We start from the raw sequence: 24124 nt of genomic DNA on the forward strand, positions 1-24124 counted from the left end.
TGACATGGAGTGTAGCCTGTACCAGGCTTGATTAACTAAGTGGTCGCATTATAAAATACACTGATGAGCCAAAATATTATGACAACCTGCAAACAGTGTTGTTGTTCCGCCATTGAAAACCAATGGAGACGCGATTGTGTGCAGCGCGCATTCGGTAAGTCATAAGTGGGTTTCCAGGTGTACGGTCTAACAAGGGAACCTCCCCATCGCACTCCCCTCAGATTTAGTTATAAGTTGGCACAGTGGATAGGCCTTGAAAAAACACAGATCAATCGAGAAAACAGGAAGAAGTTGTGTGGAACTATGGAAAAAAGTAAGCAAAATATACAAACTGAGTAGTCCATGTGCAAGATAGGCAACATCAAGGAGAGTGTGAGCTCAGGGGCGCCGTGGTCCCGTGGTTAGCGTGAGCAGCTGCGGAACGAGAGGTCCTTGGTTCAAGTCTTCCCCTCAAGTGAAAATTAACATTTTTTTATTTTCGCGAAGTTACGATCTGTCCGTTCGTTCATTGACGTCTCTGTTCACTGTAGTAAGTTTAGAGTCTGTGTTTTGCGACCGCACCGCAAAACCGTACGATTAGTAGACGAAAGGACGTGCCTCTCCAATGGGAGCCGAAAACATTTGATCGCACGGTCATAGGTCAACCAATTCCACCACAGGAAAACCCGTCTGATATATTCTATACGACACTGGTGACAGCATGTGCGTCACACGACAGGAATATGTTATCGACCCACCAAACTTGTACATTTGGCGAATGGGTAAAAAGATTCTTCTACCATGCCCGATTTAGGTTTTCCTGTGGATGTGATAATCACTCCCAAAAAAGTAATGAAAACATAAGAGTTTGTGAGATAATAATTGTCTGAAAATAAAAGATTAAACTTTGCACTCGAGGGAAGACTTGAACCAAGGACCTCTCATTCCGCAGCTGCTCACGCTAACCATGGGACAACGGCGCTCCTGATCCCACAGTATCCTTGATGTTGCCTATGTTACCATGTACTACTCAGTTTGTATATTTTGCTTATTTTTTCATAGTTCCACACAACTTCTTCCTGTTTTTTCGATTAATCTGTGTTCAGTTTTTAGGGCCTATCCATTGTGCCAATTTATAACTAAATCTGAGGGGGATGCGATGGGGAGGGTCCCTTGTAAGAAAAAAAGAAACGACGCACCGTGAAGGAAGAAATTATCCGAATGGGACGGAAATCGGTAGGTAGGTGCGGTGAACATATACAGATAACATATGATTATAGTTTCGTGAAAAGTTGGTTATTTACTTAAGAGTAAGATTTTCAGAAACCCAGCAAGTCAATAACACATTGCTCCACCTCTGACACCTATGCAATGAGTTATTCGGCTTATGTAATTCTGCAGGCTTTCGTGGTCGTTGTTACTGAAGTTAAAATCTTCTGGGTTATTAGGCGGCGTCATATTTCTACTAAAATGATCGACGTTTCGACCCCTCTGCTGGGATCCTCCTCAGGATCCTATGGTGTCCACACTGCTAGAACACTGGGGTCCTGGGGAAGATCCCACCAGAGGGGCCGAAACGTCGATCATTTTAGTAAAAATATGACGCGGCCTAATAAACCAGAAGATTTTAACTTGTTATTCGGTTTGATACTAATTCATAGAGCTGTTAGATGTCATCCTAAGACAGGTCGTGCCAAATTATGGAAACTGGGGCGTTAAATCATCAATATCCCGAATTTGCTGGAGGGTCTGCCATAATCCTCCAAACATTTGTAGTGGGAGAAAGGTTCTGTGACAATATTGCTCAAAGTAGAGTTTGGCAAGCACTAGAACAAGCATCAGAAACTCCTCTCAACTGCAGGCGCGCATAATCTTGCTGAAACATAAGACGAGGATCGCTTGTTATGTAGGCAACAAAATGGGGGCATGTAACATCATCGATGTGCCGCTGTGCTTTAAGTGTGCTGAGGATGACGAACAAAGGGGTCTATCTGTGAACCGAAGTGGTACTCTAGAACATCACTCCTGGTTCTCAGGTCGTATGACTGTCGACAGTGAGTTTGGTATTCCACCGCTATCCGATGCATTTCCGAACACATATTGCCTGGTCATCTGAGGATGACGAACAAAGGGGTCCATCTGTGAACCGAAGTGGTACTCTAGAACATCACTCCTGGTTCTCAGGTCGTATGACTGTCGACAGTGAGTTTGGTATTCCACCGCTATCCGATGCATTTCCGAACACATATTGCCTGGTCATCTGGACTCGGTTCCAAGCATCACCAACGACCGTTCTGTTCAAATGAATGAGATTGAAATCTGTCTTCTTGTCGTGCTTGCCAAACATTACCTTGGGCAGCATGGCAGTCAGATCTCTCCCCAATTGAGAACGTTTGGAGCATTAAGGACAGGGCCCCTCAGCCGTATCACGATTCTGACGTACTAACTTGCCAACTGCCCAGAATTGGACACAATATCTCTCTGGAGAAGATTCAACAACTCTATGAATTAATGTCAAGCCGAATAACTGCTCGTATAAGACCCAGAGATCGACAGAAACGTTACTGTCTTACTAAGTTTGAGAAACTCTTTCTCTTCAATAAATCGCCCATTTTTTCTGGAACTGATATCATTTGTTTGTCTGTATGTGTACACCACAGCAACCTATTTCCGTCCAATTTAGATTACTCCTTCATGGTGCATTGTTTTTTTTTCTTTTTGTCCTAGAGTGAGTGACACAAGAAGTCTACCGACAGGTCACACAGTTACCGTAAACTGCAGGCTGGTGCGTCGTGGGAGTGAATTTGGTAACCGATAGTCCTCAGATGTGCTCCATCTGGTTCATGTGAGGCTTATTTCCTGGCTATGATATCAATGTTTCATTATCATGCTCCTTAAAATGGTTCAAATGGCTCTGAGCACTAGGGGACTTAACATCTGGGGTCATCAGTCCTCTAGAACTTAGAACTACTTAAAGGACATCACACATATCCATGACCGAGGCAGTATTCGAACCTGATATCGTAGCGGTCGCGTGGTTCCAGACTGGAGCGCCTAGAACCGCTCGGCCACAGTGGCCGGTACTAGGCTCCTTAAATGACTGTTGCATGATTCTGGGATTCTTCCACGGACAGTTATCTTTCTGGGAGATGCCATCGCCCTCGGGGATGATATCAATATGAAGAAGTGATCCACGTGGTCCGCAGACATTTTCGCGTAGTCCATAGGTGTTGTGGTGTGTTCGATTACTACTATAGGCCCAACGGAAGCCCGTACTGATGTTCTCCATGGCCACTATCCACTGTACGGTGCATGTTTCAAGGAGCCGCTCACCTCAATGACGGCATGTCTGGAGAAAAATATCGACCTTGTATTAGAAAGAAATTCATTCGACCAGGTTGCAAGTTTCCATTGATCCACGCTATAAGCTTGATGATACCCTTGATACCGTAGTCGTAACTAACGATGTCATTGGATCAATATGGGAACATAGCATTGTAATCGGTAGTCAGATCAGCCACACATCTTTGCCTATTCAACATTACAGAGAGATTGTATGCCTACAACCTCTAGATTCAGTGATGAGGCATATACGTTCAACACTTTGTCAAGTAATAACGTTTTCTGCACTTTGTCAACTGCTAATATTTTCACTAACTTCTCACCATTTTACACAGATGCTCTCGATAGTAGCCCGCAAACATCCAACCAGCTTCGCCGTTTCCGAGATCCTAGTTCCCAGCGTCCGGGCCGGCTGCTCTGCGCCAACGTCCTTTATATTAGTGGATTTCCTCATTTGCTGCATGTGTCGTCTCTAGAATGATTTCAATTCATCTGCGCTCCGTTCATATACCACGCGAAACTTAATCACGCAACTGGTCATGACCGAAATTTTTTGCCTCACCAGTGTAGGTAGTCTACACTGCTGTTAACTAACTTCTTCCTAGTGAAGCTCAGTAACGAAAATAATATCATGACTAGTTTCCAGACGTATAGGTATTCCATCCCTTACTCGTTAGTGCTTCGGTCAGAGAGATACTTACTCAACGGATTCCACGGAGCCGCGCGACATCTCGTAGACGAGCAAGTTGTCGAACTCGAGGTCTGCCGCTACTGGTCTCTGCTTGTTCTCGTGCTCGATCTTGATGCTAGCGAATGGCATCGGATCTATTGACGGCACACCAAGACTGGGAATACCTGTGCAAAGCCCAATCGTTACAGTATGGCAATTTAGAGCACAGCGTCTACACGAATAATCAAGGAGTTAAAAACTGATAATGTGTAGCATATCTCCTGGAATATTGTGAGAAACTAGTTCCTAAATCGACTTTCAGTAATTTCAAAATATTCAAATCTACGTTAGTAAAATTAATGATAGGAATATTGCTAACAATGATTCATTCTGATCATACATAGCAGTTACGGTACAAAGGGTATAGATAACACAAACCCCAAATAAGGCTACACTTTTAAAGCAACACTTCCGAAATCATTTACAAAGGGTATAGATAACACAAACCCCAAATATGGCTACACTTTTAAAGCAACACTTCCGAAATCTAAAATATATTAATACAGTATAATAATAATATATTAATACTCAGGATATCACATCAGGATCACTACTTTTACATCAAAGCCTTTCCCAGTATCTCAGCCTTGGGGACAAAACTACCCTTGCTAATGGTAAGCTGTATCATAGCTCTGAGAAAGCAACAGGACGCCATGCAGAGAAAGCAGTTGGTATATATCCAGCCAAGTTGCACTGAGACATAGAAAACCAATGCAACAAATTTCAGTGTGGAGAGAGAGAAAATGACTGTTAAATTCAGTGTGGATTATACTTCTTTATACTGAGTAATTATCACAAAATACTATCAATGAGTATTGACTCTCGCTTAAAATGGTGTAAACACGCAAAAATGTTTGGGAAAAAAATGCCATCGGCATGTAACGTCCATAGAGTCGAGTCATCGGTGTGTAAGGGCCACTGTCTCGAAGTTAAATTATATTTGTATGTGCACTTCGTTATTAAATATGAAATATTTTTCAACTGAAAAAATGTGCAAACTAAGGGGAAAAGACCACAAGAATAGTAACTGTGGTGATATCTTCAAAATATTGCAGATTTTTGCTAGAGTCCAAGAGTAAATATACAAGTCACTTACTCACATCGGAAATAACCTTGGTAATTACTGCCTACCAACATAGGAAAATATTTTGACTGGTTTTACATTTGCTGAGAAAGAATGGACACAACACTCAAAAGCAACATTTTTTTGGCAAAGAAATAAAACAGTGCAATAAATTGTGCTAGGAGATTAGTAGATTAAACTTAGTTAAATGTGTACCTAAAAAGTGTCTGTTAAGCAGTTCATTTTACACTGCTGGAAAGAATTAGTACACCTTTTTTACAGATTTAAATTTCACTCAGGATTTAGTGTTGCAGCAGTTACTAAGAATAACATGAAATGATTACATTTACAGATCAGCACAACAAGCGGTTCTGAGGTACCAGGGATCAACCGATGCCGAAACAGCGATACCATCACGTGGTGTAACCTCCACGAACAGCAATGAAGGCTCTGATTCTGACATCTAGTCGACCGTGCAGATGCGAATACTTTCCTGGGACACGTTGTGGCACGCCTGCTAGACCTGTTCACGTAGTTCTGTAACAGTTGAAACTTCTGTACTCAAATGAGTGTGGCCGTATTTAAATTGCTGAAATAATGAGACCCACAATATCCTAGCGCAACGCGATCTGACTGCTGAAAACAAGATAACCCGACTCCAAATAATTAATTCAAAAGAATGGCCCTGACTAAAAAGAAATCCTAACAATAATCTATACGTTTCGTTAAACACTTACCTCACAAAAATCTTCATTACGCTAACTACTGCAATACAGCGAGCGTCAATACTGCCAGCCAAATAAAAGGTTCTAACTACTAAATTAGCACTGATTAGGGGATCATGGAGGAACTGTATAAGGGGGGCTATGCTCCAGACTGAACGCTGAAAGGCATAATCAGTCTTAAATGATGATGATGATGATGATGATAACTACTAAAACTACTAACTACTAACAGGCATGTGGTTAGCAAAGGAAAAATTTTTTTGCAAACCAAATAATGTATTTTTTACCTTAATAATGTGATATCTATTTCAAACACGAATATAAATCGTCATTGACATCCAATACAAAGATATATAGTCATGAACACTATTCAATCTCGAAGTCGAACATGTACAGATCGTTAGCCTCCACTAACACTTCAGACCTCTACCCTCCATCAATACTAACTTCTCACATCTCTATGCTTCTGTGTTGGCAGCGCTGCCAAGTGCTTTGCGTTGGATCTCTGACTGCGCTTTCCTTGTAAGAGACTCTGTGGCTGGTTGGACTCGTTGTTGGAAGTTAATCGCCAGTAGTGTTGGGCAGTTGGAAGTTAGCCGCCAGCAGTGATGCAAGTACAGTGATGGAAATACTGTTGGGCAGTTGGAGGTGAACAGCCATCAGTGATGGATGTTAGATGCGAGAAGTTAGCATTGACGGAGGGTAGAGGTCTGAAGTGTTAGCATAAGCTAACGACCTGGAAGTATCCGGCTTGGAGATTAAATATTATTCATGAATGTATATCTCTGTACTGGATGTCAATGACTATTTATATTCGTGGTTCAACTGGATGTCACATTATTAAGGTAAAAAATACATTATTTGCTTTGCAACAAGCTCTTTCCTTTGATAAACACATGCCTGTCAGTAGTAAGTGGCTTTAGTAGTTAGAATCTTTTATTTAGCTGCCACTATTGACGCTCGCTGTATTGCAGTAGTTAACGTAATGAAGATTTTTGTGAGGTAAATGTTTATTGAAATGTATAGGTTATTGTTAGGATTTCTTTTCAGTCAGGGCCATTCTTTTGAATTAATTATTTGAAGTCAGGTTATCTTGTTTTGAGCAGTCAGACTGCGTTGCGCTAGGATATTGTGGGTCTCAGTCATTCAGCAATTTAAGTACAGCCACACTCGTTTAAGTAAAGAAGTTTCAGACTTGTTGGTTGACGAGCCACACGAGTCACTTCTCGTCCCATCGTATCCCACACGTGCTCGATTGGAGGCAAGTCCGGAGATTATGCTGGCCAGGGAAGTTGCTGCACCTCTTGCGGAGCACGCTGAGTATCCTGGACAGTATGTATGCCGACATTATCCTGTTGGAACAACACCTTCATGCTGTAAGAACGTAAAATGGAAAAAAGGGACTAACAACAGCTGTTGCTTGCGTCCCATCCAGAAACAACAAAGGTGAACGTTAGTTGTAGTTTATCGCACCCCAGACAACTAGGCCTTAGGTGGGGCCAAAGTCTCTTGATCGGATATACTCTACGAGAAAGCGCTCACCAGGCCTTCGTCGTGCGCGCTGCGAGAATCTGCTTTCATCGCTGAAGTCCACGGCGCGCCATTCCATCTGCAAAGTGATCCTCAGATAGCACCAGTCGAGCCGCGTCCATCGATGATCTGGCATAGGTGGAATATGGGCTAGAGGTGTGCGAGTTCACAGTCCCACTGCTAATAAGCTGTTCGCAACAGTTCATGTTGACACGTCTGCGCTCAAGAGCCCTTTTATCAGTAATGTGGTAGGAGTATGATCTGCCACTGCTGCCGTCACAGTATGTCGATCCTGGCGGATGTAAGTGCTATGTGGACGTCCAGGAAGTCGTCTACAAATATGAGGATGTCCACGTGAGCTCTGATTCCAACATCGTGACACTGACGCAGCACGTCCAACTTGTGTGGCAGTTCTTCCAAGGGACGATCCCACCACTTGGTAGGTCAGAATTTGATCCTTTTCCAATTCGCTAAGTTGGTTGTAGGAAACAAAAGTGCATCTCTGTGGCATGATTGCCCGCTTGCTTCACACTACACCATACTGAGCCTTCTGGCTGTACGTGTGCACCCAGTACTTCTTTCTCTTTTCAGCTTTTCCTTGAGTTTTAAATAATAGTAAGCCACAATAAAGTCCTCTTCAAAAGGGCTCTTGATTGCAATTGAAACTGATACAGAAACTGGATTTGTCCTCCACTGATGGTTGTAGTACAGCGAGATACATCGCGTACCCTACTGCAGATCCTATCAACTCAGTGAGGCAAGAGTGTCGCAACGATAAGTCTCGAGTTGGGCGATCTTTATTACAGCGTTTCATGTCGCACATCGTATCGTTTAAATGTGAAACAAGTCGAAAGGTTATGATAAGTCTAACATATACATCAACGTTAGACACTTTTGTTTTTCTCAAAAGCATTATTGCTGGATAGTATTTTGAATTAGTTTCAGCTGATAAACACCTTTTGTTTTGAATATTCCCTGTGACGGTGTATGATATTTCTATTTTGTACGTTCGTACTACTACGATATATTTTCCTAAACTATTTGATTAAGGTATTTCTCACAAGTATTTAAATATTATTACAATCTCTGTTTTACATAATTCCACTATTTTGAACTTGTACGTTCGTACTACTACGATATATTTTTCTAAACTATTCGCTTAAGGTGTTTCTCACTAGTATTTAAATTTTATTACAATCTCTATTTGACCTGATCCCGCCATTTAAAATACTTGAACCATAATCGTGGATGTATGCTTTCCCGACGTGTACACAGGTGAAGAGATCTCGGGCTTCCTGCCGGGTGGCGGTGTCTTCAAACTGCGACGTTTCGACGAGAGGCATACTCATCATCTTCTGGCGAAGATCGAAACGTCGCAGTGTGAAAACACCGCCACGCGGCTGGAAGCCCGAGAATAGTTCACTTACTTGAACCATGTTTCTTTTATTTTTCAAAAAAATTGGTTTTCCCTGCAGATACGTTAGAAATCTCGTATGTTGACAGTATACTTAAGAGCGCTGGTTTGTATGGCCGTCTATCTGAGCTTTGTAGAAAGTATATTATTCTAAAATGCTAGGTATCTCATTTCAACATCTTTTTATTTCCTTCTAAGTGTGACTTGTGTTACATTCCATCTAATCTGTCAAACCTGCAAATTTTTGAACAATTTTTGAAATTGAATTCTTACTTTTGTTCGACACGGTAAATCGAATATTATTGAAAGGTGCACTCATATTACTAGAATCTGTGCGCAATTTCTTCACCCAAGTTAGAATTTGTATTGTGGAGTGTTTAGTGATTCCTTTGGAAAAAAAAGTTTGACAACAATTGCCTAAAGACTCCAAGCTTGCTGTATGGGTTACAGTGATTCAGAGCTGCATGCAAAGAGTTCCGAGATAAAATACTAAAAAAAAGGTGTACTTTTCAGCATGTGGCAGCTCCTACCTGAAGGATATCCAGATCTAGAATAGGTACTGGGTGATGATCACTTTGCTAATATATCACTGCCGAAAGCAGTTAAAGACAATAGCTAGTAGAGGGCATTCATTTATATCTGTGGGGCTAGTTCAAAATTTGTTGAAACACTATGTAAATGTAGATTTATTGTATTATGCGGGAACCAATCAGTCATCGAACTGTAACATCCAGTTTATGCACAGAGGTCGGCAGATAACTGTAACCATGTCAAATCTGACATAAAAAGGCATTAAAACAGTCCAGCCTAATGACTGTGAAATTAGTACGTACAGTTTCTCTAGGAACTGCTACGATTCTTAGTCACTGAATGGAGGAGAGATAGTTGGAAATAGAGTGAGGTGTTAGAATTCAGTGAGCTATTACAGCCGGGAGGTTACGTGAGAAATGCCCTTTGACAAGCCCCAGAATGTATTTGTGGACTAAAGGCCTCTAGTAACATTTAAAAAAAAAAATTTTTAAGAGATGCTGATACTGTCACTCGTAAATTATGTTTCCACCTGCTAAGCGCTGTAAAAAGAATTTTACAGATTTATTGAGGTAATTATAACTGGTAGCACTGTCGCAGGAGTAATAAGTTTTGCGCCAGAAAAACTGCTGTAGCATTTATCGCAAATTCCTGTAGTGACCTATACGATGTCTGTTCTTCCAGACATGTCTATGGTAGTCCATGTGCGTGGTTACCACTGTGTACGGTCCAGTCTGCCTTCGGTAGTAATGCGGTGAGCACGTCTTGTTCTGCTTAGGAGCGAGTGTTTACTTCCGTATAGCGGTTTATCTTCATGTCTGTATTCATCGACCATCATGGCGTATTTCCTGTCGTAAATTTTCGTTTCCTTTGGGTCATGCAAGGGCAAACACGTATGACGTCGAACGTTTTACACAGGACGAAATACGTCTACCACCAGATGATGCTTTCAGGATTCCTTTCTCAATCATTAGTAGCACTGTATATACCAAAATGGCAAATGAAGAGCTGTGCGTGAACGTTGTGCGGCACCAGGCCACGCTATCAGGTTCCAATACTGATGGCCGTATAGGGCTGTCATGGTTGATGGTTTTAGCTTCCGAACGTTCTGTGGGGCTTTCGAACTCCCATTTCAGGTACTATCGGAAATTGTGGCAGATGCCTTTCAACTTTACGACAAGGTCGTCAAGTTTCTGAAACGTGGAAGGCGCTCGAAACCTACTGTCTTCTCAATGGCGTTAGTCAGATCAAACTTGATCTGATGAAACACGGTTGTTCTTACTTGTTTACTACCATCTGTGTGGCTGCGCACTTGTTCAGGTTGTGGCCAAGAAGGCCACGTCCATTCAGGATGTCTCCAACGCAGACTGGTTCAGATGCTAATGGGAGATGTAACCCTCCCTACGACACCCACTGTTTTAACCCTGTCTTGTGCGTGCATGGCGGGGTTGCCTACTGCTCCTACGCTGAACCAGTCAACACCAGAGTCGACAGCTCTTGACGAAGCGATGTACATTTATCCTGTCTCTCCTACACTGCTGCCACGGTGACCTTCAGAAATGGCAGGACATCTTTCCCGACCCCATGGTTGTGGATCATGGAGCTGTACTGACCTCTAACTCTATGTTGCCTGGTCGCATATCAGACGACAGCTGACCACCATCCGACATAGAACAGCATGTTAGGAAGCAACAGTCGTCGAGGAAGCGGAAGAGAGAGCGTTGTACTCCTTCTTACGCCTCCATTGGATTTGTGGATTACCCTCCCACTGATGCTACCCTGCACTCCGACGCACTCTCACTGGGCGATGTGGCCTCTCTCCTTGGCACCGTTTACAGTCAGTATCCATATACAGACAACGATGTTTCCCCACCTGCGACTGATGCCTTTACTTCTGTGTCTAGTTACCTGTAGGCGCACCTCTGAAAGTAATCCACTGAACGGCTCTGATGCGATGTCTGTCTTCTAGGCGGATGACGTCAATATAAGGATGAACGTTCTGGAGTTATAAAGAATGATGGAACCCCCTTGAAGGGGTCATCTCCCCCTCCATCGCAGCGATATACCCTTCCATGGGGGCCTAATTGGGAGTTCCTTGTGTTTTCATAGCCTGCACATATGGTGATGGCAGCTTACAAAACTTTTTGCATTGCCACGATCATTCTCAATGCCATTCACATGTTCCATAAACTGGTGTTCTCCATGAAATGGCGCGTGCTGCACACGTTGACAGTTCCCTTCTTCAGGAGTTTCATGTTGCAGCTTTTGTGCTCGCCTAGACTTTACGGCGCATGTCTCCCATGCTGCCTTACTGTTAGTAGGATAGTGATCCTCTTATGTGATTGTATCTTCTCTTGATACAGTTGCCTGTCTCCCGGATGTGAGAAGTATGGCTCTCACGTTTGCTAGCGTCAGGATCATCAACACATATACGCCATGTGGTTCAGGTGACCAGTGCAAATATTCCAGTTTCTTCTCTGAGGTGGTTAAGCCTCTCTTCCTGGATGGGCAGATGCATTGTGCGTGGGAGGCAACTTCAACCCCAACTAGACGTCCAAATAGCAACTGCCACGTCACTCTACATGCGTGACGCTAGCGTCAATTTTTTAGCTCTTCAACCTCGTGGGCTCTTGGCAGAACGTTCATGGCTATCGCCTGGCTCTACAGGTTGGCAGACAACGAGTATCTGGCCATAAAACGATTTACCAGGCATTAATCTCGTTGGTTATGGTATGGCTTTGGACTCAATTGCGCAAAAAATTATTTCAAGAACCATTCTTTCAAGTTCCTTGTGGAAACGACGTAAGTGGCATAAGTCTGAAGTTTTGTGGCTCCATAGGTTTTTCACTGGATTTAACACGTCTGCCACCTTGGCTTTCTTCCAGAGTTTCGTAATGAGTGTGGCAGTGATACAAAATTCATTAACTGTGCAATCCATTTTAGGTCTAAGGTCCTTAAATGCTTCATTAGTTCTGTGTTGATATTATCCACGTCAGAAGCTATGTGTTCCTTCATTTGGTGAATCGATCATCTTAACTCTTCGGTACTGATTGGTGAGGTTAGGGCGTCCACTTCTATAGTCACACAACGCTGATTTTCACTCACTTCTACATCTACATATACATAGATACTCCACAAGCCAACGTACGGTGCGTGGCGGAGGGTACTCTGTAATACTACTCCTTTCCTGTTCCACTCGCAAATAGAGAAAGGGAAAAAACACTATCTGTATGCCTTCGTATGAGTCCTAATTTCCCGTACCTTATTTTCGTGGTCCTTACGCACACGGCAGTAGAATCGTTTGGCAGTCAGCTTCAAATGCCGGTTCTCTAAATTTTGTCAGTGATGTTTCTTGAAGAGAACGTCGCATTCCCTCCAGGGATTCCCATTTAAGTTCCCAAAGCATCTCTGTAACGCTTACGTATTGTTCGAACCAAACGGTAACAAATCAACCAGCCCTCCTCTGAATTGCATCGGTCTCTTCCTTCAATCTGACCTTGTACAGAACCCACTCGAGCAGTACTCCAGAATAAGTCGCATCAGTGTATATGTGGTTTCGTTTACAGATGTACCACTCTTTCCCAATATTCTTCCAATAAACCGAAGTCGACAATTCGCCTTCCCTACCACAGTTCTCATAAGCTCTTTTCATTTCATATCGCTTTCCAACGTTATGCCCAAATACTTAAACGACTTGACCGTGTCAAGCAGGACATAGTAATACCGTATCTGAACATTACAAGTTTGATCTTCCAACTTACCCGCATTAACAATTTTCGACTTTTAGGGCTGGCTGCCATTCATCACACCAACTGGAAATTTTATCTAAGTCGTCTTGTATGTTCTTACAGTCATTCAACTTCGACTCCTTACCGTACACCACAGCGCCATCAGCAAGCAATCTCAGTTTGCTGTCCACCCTGTCAGCTAAATCATTTCTGTATATAGAGAACAGTAGCGACCTCATCACACTTCCTTGGGGCAGCCCTGAAGATGCCCTTGTCGCCGTCTAGGACGACATATTGGGTTCTATTATTTAAGAAGTCTTCGAGCCACTCACACATCTCTGAACTTATTCCATATGCTCCTACCTTCGTTAACAGCCTGTAATGGGACACCGTGTCAAATGCTTTCCGGAAATTTACAAAAAATTGAATCTCTGAATCGGCCTGTTACCCTTCATCCTTAGGTCTCAGTATATCACGTGAGAAAAGGGCAAGCTGAGTTTTTCGCTAGCGATGCTTTCTAATACCATGCTCATTCGTGCACATAAACTTCTTAGTCTTAAGAAAGTTTATTTTATTCAACATGAGAAACAGCAAACAGAAGTTAGGATTATTGGACTCTAAATTTGCGGGTCCGTTCTTTTACCTTTCTTATGTACTGGAGTCACCTGCGCGTATTTCCACTCGCTTGGGACTTTGACCTGGGCGAGAGATTCACGATAAATGCAAGCCAGATAAGGAGAAAAAACCGGTAGAGTACTCTTTGTAAAACAGAACTGAGGTTGCTTCCGCACCTGGTGATTTATTTGCTTTCAAACCTTTTAGTTGCTTCTCTACGTAAGGCATGCTTATTATCGTACTACATCGTGCATATTAAAGTCCGTCAGATGGTCAAATGACGGCATGTTTGTACGGTTCTCTTGTGTGAATGATTTCTTGATCGTGAAATTGAAAAGTTCAACTTTCGTTTTGCTATCTTCAACTACCACACCCGACTGGCTAACAAGGAGCTGAATGGAAGCCTTAGATGCGATTACCGATTTTACATACTGCCAGTATTTTTTCGGGTTCTCTGCCAGATCTTTTGCTAAGGTGTGACGGTGGTAGTTACTGTATGCTACGTGCGTAGATCCTTTCTCAGAAGCACGTGTCTCTACTAAATTTCGATTGCCGTCATTTATGTGTTCTCTCTCTAAATGAGAGTGCAACAGCCTCTGGTTCCTCAGCATCCGCCCAATTTCATTACTAAACCATGGTGGAAATTTTCCACTTTATAGGCACATAACTCTCCAAGATTTACCGTCTGCTTAAACTTTGACCATAATTCTTCTCCATCAATCTTACTGGAACTAAGTGAGGCCAGTTGACTGTGTAAGTGAGATGTTAATAACTGCTTATCTACTCTGTCTAGTAGAGTCTAGTAGAAATACTCTCCTAGCCTTCTTGACTGATTTATTAACTTTCGTAGTCATGATTGCTATAATGACATCATGATCGCTGATCCCAATCTCAATGCTGACAATGTTGATAAGGTCCAGCCTACTTGTAGCTTCAAGGTCTAAGATATGTCCACTGCACGTGGGCTGCCGAACTAGCTGCGCAAACCGATTTTCAGAAAACGTCTTCAAATGTACTTCGCATGACTGTCTGTACTCCCCGGAGTGAATCCATAGACATCCCAGTCTATACTCGGCAAACTACAGTCGCCTCCAACCAGTATTACATGATCTGGGTATTTACTCGCTATTAACCGTAGACTTCCTTCGAATGACTCTAGGACTGTCACAGCCAAATCGGATGGCTGATAAAAACATTCGACAATTAACTTGGTTTCACCTGCACCTGTTATACGTGACCAGATGACTGCACTGTCACACATAACTTCGACCTCAATAGGGTTAATACTTTAGTCAACTGAAATGAACGCTTCCCACCCTATGGCGTTTAATCTGTCTTTTTGATATACGTTTCACGACTCGCAAAATGTTTCAGAGTTTTTCACTTAGAGTTTCAGCCAGTTGTCGGTCTCAACAATAATTTAAGAGCGAGAACTTTCGTCGAGGGCAGTACCATTACGAATACTTCGATAGTTTACTGATAAAATTCTGACAGTCGAAGTGTCTTTATTCTGAGTGCCGTTTGAATTCTCTTGCTACATATCGGCTGGCCAGTGTTCATCAGAGCACCTCAAGCTACAGGCTAGCCTAAAAATCTCTGCCGCACTGTCAGTGGCGCCTTGTCCCGGTCCGCGCGGCTCACCCCTTTTCAGATTCGAGTCCTCCCTCGGCATGTGTGTGCGTGCTAGCGTAAGTTAGTTTAAGTTAGATTAAGTAGTGTGTAGCTTAGGGACCGAAGACCTCAACAGTTTTGTCCCATGACACCTGCCTACAAATTTCCAAATTTCCTAAATATCTCTCATGTGCTCTCCACAGTACTCTGCTACCCGAATAGCTGCTTCCTTTGTGTTGTGCACCCCTCGCCTGACAAGGGGAGTCCTACAAATCCCCTCACGATAACGTAGGTATAGGAATCTGCAGCCAAGATCGTCAACAGACACGACGAAGACTTTGGTTGAGACTCTCCAGTCGGCTCCAAACCGAAGGAAGCCGATCAACTCTGGGAACGATGCTGCAAATTGCGAGCTCTGCTTGCGCCCCGCGCGTGAGGCCCCCAGCCTTCGCCACCGCCGCCAGTCGTCTGTACGAAGTGAGGATTGCCTCAGAACCCACGCGACGGGTGTCTTTGGTGCAGTCGTGAGCCACAACATGGAAACGACTGCACACTGCACGGTCGATAGCTTTAGATGTCATTTTCCAATTTAAGGGGAGCCGGAGGTGCCTATGCTGCCCATGTTAAAATCACTAAGTTTGAGGAACATTTATGAATAAACTACCAAATAGAAAAATTTGAATTTTTTTTTACATATAGAGTGGTTTAGTATTGCAGTTATGACAGAGGGATTTTGGAGTATCTTTTCTAGTTTCCTTCCAATTATTTTTTTTATTAATGACCCAAATTTTTTTTACACATAATTGCTTTATAATTAAACTGAAATGAAACTACTGAACATATTGCCAAATGGCTGAGTTACAATGTAAGTTTGACCACTAGGAGTGCTGTATAAAAATTTCACCTCTAGCTTGAGTGGATTTTGAGAAAATGTTCCTTATATTCGAAAAATTCTAATTTACGGGAAATGGCTATCAAAGTTTCTCAATACATTGCTGCACTATAGGATGGATTATCAGGGTCTTCTCCTTCATCCTCCAAAAGCTTCCTCTTCTGTCTTCTTTTCTGGCCTGTTGTTCCATCTCTTTCTGCTCCTCTTATCCTTTCGCTGTCAATATTTCTTAGTGCTCATACAGTGTTCACTCTAGCTGTAAATCCTAATGCCTTCAGAACTTCACACTTCACACTGTTCCCTTGGTTGTAGGTTGCTATTGCATCATAAATGCCAAAGTGCAGTGTTTTTATGCTTACATACACCCTTTTAGGAATCACTTTCCAAATCAAATTGTTTAAGCTCTCATTAGGATTCTGCATCTTTCCGTGTAGACATTTGTGTAACAATTCTGGCTGTGCTAAGTCATGAAAAATTGGTTTTATTGCATTTATCACAGCTGCTGGCAAACCATGTTTGTGATCATAGTCCTTTTTTGCATTATATTGGCACCAGGAATCTTTTGGGCACAGGCTGTGTTGAGGGTATTCATTAGAAGAGGCAGTATGAAGGAACAATGCCCACACTGCTTTTCGCATGTCACTAACATTACTAGTATTTTGCCTAATAGCATACCCATAGTATCTCTGTAGATGTTCAATCACCTCATCAGTAAGCCTGGCTCTTCCTCCTATTGTCTTTCCATCACTGAGCTTACTTGAACCCAAAGTTTGTTTGAGCCTTGGAAGCCGAAACGGTAAACAGCAAAGAGACGATGTTCCGGGCTCTTAGCGCTTCATTTGTCACAGAAAACAATGTAGCCAACTCTTACACACTCGCTGTATGCGTAACATAAGGCGCTGTATGCGTAACAGGCCGAGAAAATCCCAAGCAGTTCGCCAGGGAAGTCACGAGGGGGTGTTAGATGCATTCAGCGGCCGCCCATTTCCTCTGCAGGCGTGGGGGAAAATGGTAATAACTCCACTTCTAGGGCGAGTAGAACAATAATTCAAAGTTTACATTAAAGAGGTATGTTCCAATTAATTTTCGGTGGAAAAAAAAATTTTGATTTTTTGGATTTGACCACCTCCGGCTCCCCTTAACAGAGCTATCGTAGCGGGAGTTTTTCCATTTAGATCAGGTGCTAGAGTTTTAGGATCGTTGCACAGTTTGTTTACTAACTTCGACACTCATTGACTGTTTGGTTTCATTTCGAGATTCATTAGCAGTTTGTATCAGCTTTACGTTCGCGCTGTTGATTCTGTTTGCAGGACCTCTTCGCATTCTTGAATAGTATTTTCTGAGAAAGGATCGTAATTGTATATCAACTGGAATTATTCTACTAGTTATTTAGAACCTCATTCCAGGCATGAAATGTATCCAGTCCTACAGCTGCTCGATATGTACTTCCTGGTAAGTTTTTACCAGCAGATCAAAATTGTCGTAAGGGCTGGCACTTTATTCCAACTGCATGATTTTTCCATCCAGTTCTCCTACAATACCGACTCATTTTATTTTATGAAAATTAAAGCATCTTTGAACGCACCTTGTGTTGAACTTTTAGAGTTATCTCTGGCAAAAATACACATCATCATCTTTTTTACAATTATCACAGCTGAATCTGGGATTCATTCTATGACTCTTGAGGTCTCAGCGGTTGCAGAGCACACATAACTATACTTCGCATAACATCTTCTCTGGATAGTTCTTCTTATACATTCAGATTAACGTAAAAACTTTCTGAAAATTAAAATAAAGAACTCTAACTCTCCAGTTGGCTTTCATAGTGCCTTGTACGAGATCAAACATATACTCTCATGTTCAACCAACTAAACGTCATGATAATTAATATCTATCCACTCAGCTACCTATGAAAAACTAGTACTGGAAATTCGAATGGGTGTCTCAGCCTAAATCTGCAAAATGAAAAACAAAAGAAATTGATTTCATTTGTGCTATCCCATTTTCCCTTTAAGAAATTTACATCTCTGCTGTTCTTCCACCTCAGAAAAATGTCACCTATCAGTGACGAGATACTGGCGGAATTAAAGCTGTGAGGACGGCGTGTGAGTCGTGCTTGGGTAGCTCAACTGGTAGAGCACTTGACCGCGAAAGGCAAAGTTCCCGAGTTCGAGTCTCGGTCCGGCACACAGTTTCAATCTGCCAGGAAGTTTCATATCAGCGCACACTCCGCTGTAGAGTGAAAATTTCATTCTACCTATCAGTTTTGTTTTTATTCATGTCAGCATCAACAATAACGAGTACACAATAATGCACGACTAACAATTCAGACTGCAACACCAGGTAGCATAGCATATGACAGTTTACTTATATGTGTACACATAGTAGTGTTGCTCCAGCAAGCACAGAGCCGAGATAAGACAAGCTCGAACACAGTGTCTCAATCGGAATGTTAACTAGGAACGAAAATTGCTGCTGCAAATTGCGAGGCACATCACTAGCGTATTGCCACACCAACTACTGCAGAGTGTGGAGATTGCGACAGCAGCGGAATGACCACAATATAGCGTAATTCTTACAGCACCGCAAGGTTATTTAAGACCGCGGAACGCACAAGCAAGAACGCCTCTGCAGCGACCAGATGTTGCAGCAATTGCCAAAAGGGTATCGTGAAGCGACAGTTGGGGCACCACAGTGCTGTATAGAGCGCTTACAAACCTAGAATACTCTCAATTGAAAGAAAATCATCCCTCGGTCACTATTTTTAATAAATTAACCTGGTTTCGACACTACTAGGAGTGTTTTCCTCAGAATTTAAATCAAAGAATGGTCTATATTCTATAATCACGGAATTATGACTGAAAACGTATGATAGAGTATAAGTACGGAATCGCCGTGAAAGACTGGCTGTACTTATATGTCATCTATAAAGTCCGTTTTGCAATCTGCACCACGCAAGTAACGAGCAGCCCTTAGTGGCTCGCCATCGCAGTTTTCTTTATCTTAAATATATTTGTGACAAATGCCCTTTTGGCATATTTATTATTTCATAAATGACATATAAGTACTGCCAGTCTTCCACTACGATTCCATACATATACTCTATCATACGTGTACAGTCATAATTCTGTAACCATGTTATAGAATATAGACCATTCTTTTGTTTAAATTCTGAGGAAGACACTCCTAGCAGTGTCGAAACCAGGATAATTTATTAAGAATAGTGGCCGAGGGCTGATTTTCTTTCAGCTGTAACTATTCACGGTCTCTGAACGTGCATCCATGTACAAGATTTTGCTAGAATATTCTCTCATCTCCACGGTTTGATAACATCGTAGGTACGAACTAACCAGAATAAATACTTGAATTTCTCAAACAAAGGTTCAGTCGGTATGACAGTCTTGCAAGTTACAGTGAACCCACGATAGAGCTGTTCCGTCATGAGCCGCTTATCGTTCGTAAGATTGACTTCAACTACAAGCCACCTGCCAGCCAAGCTGATCCACTCAACTGCCGCGGATTTCCGTCACCGCGGCCTTTGCTGCCACTGAAATGAAGACTTGAGCGGTTTCCACAGTGACCCCTGGAGTCATTCGAGGATGACCGACGGCATGCTGACCTCACAGCCTCTTAGAGAGTCGCATTTGAGCCACCCCTGGCTGTACCTGTGAGCAGCTATTGGTGTCTTATCTTGTTGGGAGGCCACAGCGTACTTCAACGCAAGTACTGACAACAGGTGCAGAACTGTTGGAGGTCAACTAGGATGCAGACCGCGACGACCATCAGAGCACCTCGGTGGAAGAGTTTGTTTAGCTCTTAGCGTCCCGGCAACGCCTACAGGCCCTTGGGATGGTATCCTGCATGAGTGCTTGCCGACTTCACAGTCTCTAACCATTCCACGTAACGTCGACATCTACTGAGTTGTATGGAACAGTAAATCTCAGACATGCTTGCCGCCCTGCCCGCAGCTAGACAACTCCAAGGACAAGCTATTTTACGTTGTATAAATCCTGACAACAGATGTTTCCACACCAACAGTGTCATGCAGACGCCCTCGGGCATGTCGCCGAACCACACTCCCGCACTCCGATTTTCACATCCGGAACACGTAGCGACCAAGTTCCCCAGATTTGTTTGTGCATTTGGAGTTTGCAAACTCGAAAATTTGTTTCACAGAGCTGCCAAATCTGTCTGTAATAATGGCTTTCACCTATCTAGACATAAAACTCCAAAGAGCTTCAATGGTTATTATTAGCAAAGATACCATGCTGCTCCAAATGTATGCCACAGTTAATCAGTCATAGCAGCTGGCGAGTAGTAGCATGCCACGCTCTCAGTAACGCCTGATGAGATATTTTTAATGGGAGCAGGATCTGGAGCAAGTGCTGGCCAGGGCAGCGCTAGAACACCCTCTGGGTCGAGGTAGACCAAGACCCACAGCCAACATGAGGTCCAGTGTTGTTTTGTTGTAAGGTAAAGTCACGGAGGACTCTAAGGTAGAATAGGACTACTGCTCTTCACAAGTCAGAAATATTGCGATTGGCCTCCAAATTACCGGTTATGCTGGACAAAGGTGATCACAATGACATCAAATACCATTATGTCAGGTGTTGGGCTATCACGATACTGTCAAACACTATCTGATAACATTCGTTCCTCTTGGAACCTCTGCACATGGATACATCCATCGTGAGTCTATGTGGAAAACTGAAACTCATCTGAAAAGATGATGGGATCATCGGGCAGTGCAACGGATGGTTGCATATCTCAACAGCCACGACTGCAATAGTGATGCTGGCAGTCCTTGGTGCTTCAGACGTCGGTGTACTGTCCATGTGGGTACTCAAAAAAATGGTTCAAATGGCTCTGAGCACTATGGGACTCAACATCTTAGGTCATAAGTCCCCTAGAACTTAGAACTACTTAAACCTAACTAACCTAAGGACATCACACACCCATGCCCGAGGCAGGATTCGAACCTGCGACCGCAGCAGTCCCGCGGTTCCGGACTGCAGCGCCAGAACCGCTAGACCACCGCGGCCGGCTGTGGGTACTCACTTTGCCACTTTCTCACAAGGGATGTCATGTGGTAATATGATCCCACGCCGCCAAGTGAACAACGTGTCTACCAGCAGCTGTCGAGATACTACGCTGTCAAGTGAACAATACACCTGTCTGCGCAGGCAGAAGTAACTTACGGCCGTGCAGATCATGAATGGCGCGGAGTATCGCCTTCCTGAATCCACCGTTGCCAGATATGCATGACAGTCGTGGAATCGAAACCAGCACGTACAGAAACATCAGAGAACGATAACCTGCAGTTTCAGTAGGCACAAACAGGGCATTTGTCAAGTTCTGACATATTAACACTGAAACGTGGTTTATTAATGAGAAATCCTCTGCGTTATCATAACCTGTATACACATTGTAGACTGTGTTACTACTGCTTACTTTGTTTGGTTGCGCCGTAATGGCAATCATTAGCATATCGAAACATGTACGACAGTTTATGGCGGTTTGCCTTCTGTTGCATCCCACTTCATGGTGCTGCAACTTTAATGACTAGCAGTCTAGCTTTTCTCTGTTAGTCAGCCGAAATTCATCAAACAGCTGGAGGAATTCATTAGAGTCGGATTATAACGTTTTAGCGAGATCTATGTCATCAGCGTCACGAGGGAAAAGCAGGATACAGCTCCTACAGGAGGAATGGGTGATTTTACTCCTCAGTATGCTGCATGGAGTGCCAGTTGTACTCTTTTGCCTACACGAAGAGAGGAGGAAAGCACCTCATACGACTTTGCAAGTTAATTGAAGGAAATAATATGACAATGTACCGTACGATAATTAACAGGAGTGACCCAATCAAACATAACAATACAGGTACGACACCGCGCACATACAGAAATTAATTAGAGACAAGGGATCACACAATCTATAACAGAAACAAGTGGTCACTCTTTGAATCACATTTACTGCAAAGTAAGGCACTAAACAAACAATTGATCATTAAATACTTGGGCACTGATTTTAACGGTGAACTATAACCTGAGCAGCACACTGCTGCGGCCAATGACTGTAAGCATGTTTAGTAAACTACGGGAAAACCACAGGGAAATATGCTCGAACAACAGAGAGATGGTTAAGGGGCTCCGGAACGCCCTATACTTGCAATGTTAAAATAACGCTTATAAATTACATCTTTCCTCCCAAAGTATTTGAGGTAGGAAGTTGAACTTTTTACAGATTATTTATTGGAATATGGGCTACAACTTAACACAGGGATTTTACAAAATTTTAGTTCAGTTATTAAAGATGATTTTTTTCAATTGTAATGAAAATTCACAACATTTTTTTGCAATTTTTTATTTATATATTCAAAAGTATACAGTTTTTTGGAAAAAGGCTGTGTTAAATTATGCAGAAGGTACTGTGTAACATTTACTGAAAGTTGAAACAAATGTGTTTGGAAGATCCTTAGAAAACATGTAATTAGTATGAGAAAATAAAAGTTTTGGGAATCGATCGACTAAGTTTGGATTAACTTTTTAGTGCATTCCAGGTCCATAGGATGGATTATCTTCATCCTCTGCAAACTCCTCCACCAGCTTTCTCTTGTTCCTTCTCCTGTTTACTGTTGCTTGTGACTCTTTACAGCCCTGTCTGCAGCCAGAAGGCGTTCCTTGTCTAAAGCAAGCATCGCTCGTACCATGTTAGAATGTTATTATTTACAGTAATAACACATACCTTTGGCTTTCCAACATTTCTCCTTTTCTTAAAAGCCTTCAGAGGATTTCTAATAACTTTACTTTTACTCATTATTATACTTCAACAAAACAGAGACTCAAGAAACAGAATTAATTACGAATATTTTCGAGATAACGACAGAGTAAATAAACATGAAACAATCGACAATCACACCAGCGATATATATTGAACCATCACAGGTTAGCCACAACACATACTTTATCTCACATCACTAAAATGTACCTCATGAACACGGACGTTAATAATAACACCATTTGACAGCAGTTTAACAGCGCCACAGTGGGTCACGCCCATGTAGAACACATTTCAAAAAAAATTAAAAATAGTTGTAGTCTTCGGAATTGAATAAATTATATATCTATTAAAAGGTAATAGTCTGCAGATTCAGAAAACGCAAAAAAGTAAAAATTGAACTTTTCATGATTTTGAGCCTTTCCGGAGCCCCTTAAAGGATATAATGAAAGCAAACGAAGGAGCGAAGTATTAAAATGGAATAACTAGCTTTTGAAGTGAGTGAACTACTAAATCGGTTATCGCAATGATGTCGCATCTTACCATACTCTTAACTTAATGCAGAAGACAACGGCAGTAGCGGATGGATATCCTTGAGTTCAGGACACTCTCTGCCCTCATTACTCGAATGGAAGCTTCATTCTCTGTCACCTCAAGGCTCACGCCATAGCTTTTCCAGGTGCCTCTGTCATTACTTTCCCGTAGCCTAGTGCGAAGTCTTAGCCTTCCCTAAAGTGAAGCATGCGCTTTCTGGACGCTCTGTATCTTGGCTGCTATTCGCTAAAGGGGGAACTCATCGACCAGTTGTCACAGCCACTCCGACTTCCGTCTTTTGATAACCAGCTTGTAGGCTCCCAGACGTGCAGTCACTTCGCCATCGTAAACAGAGTAGTGAACAGAAAGCAATAACAAGATACAATCACTGGAGGTACTGATTCTTGATTGCAGTTACTATGCAGTGTCAATGATCGACTACTTGAACGCGTGAAATAAGCATAATATATTGCGAAGCATGTGAGGTGACAATTTGAGATAAAAGTGACCACCTAACAGCAGGAAGATATTATGACTACCCTCATGCATTGTCATCTGATAGCGACAGAAAGTGAGACAAAACTGCAGACGGTAGTAATTGTCTTGAAAATTTCAGCCCGTATCCTTGATATGTCACTCGGCGTCTTTCGAGGTCA

General features: G+C 42.5%; 1 protein-coding gene across 1 annotated transcript in view; it reads right to left on the minus strand.

Annotated features, from left to right (window-relative positions):
* Window positions 1-24124, minus strand: part of LOC126101069 (protein takeout-like) — a 59342-nt gene that overhangs the window by 21140 nt on the left and 14078 nt on the right. The window contains exon 3 of the mRNA XM_049911743.1: window positions 4023-4176. Coding sequence (XP_049767700.1) covers window positions 4023-4176 — 154 coding nt within the window. The remainder of the gene's footprint in view (window positions 1-4022; window positions 4177-24124) is intronic.

Source organism: Schistocerca cancellata, chromosome 9, assembly GCF_023864275.1.
Source record: "Schistocerca cancellata isolate TAMUIC-IGC-003103 chromosome 9, iqSchCanc2.1, whole genome shotgun sequence".
Taxonomy (NCBI): Eukaryota; Metazoa; Arthropoda; class Insecta; order Orthoptera; family Acrididae; genus Schistocerca; species Schistocerca cancellata.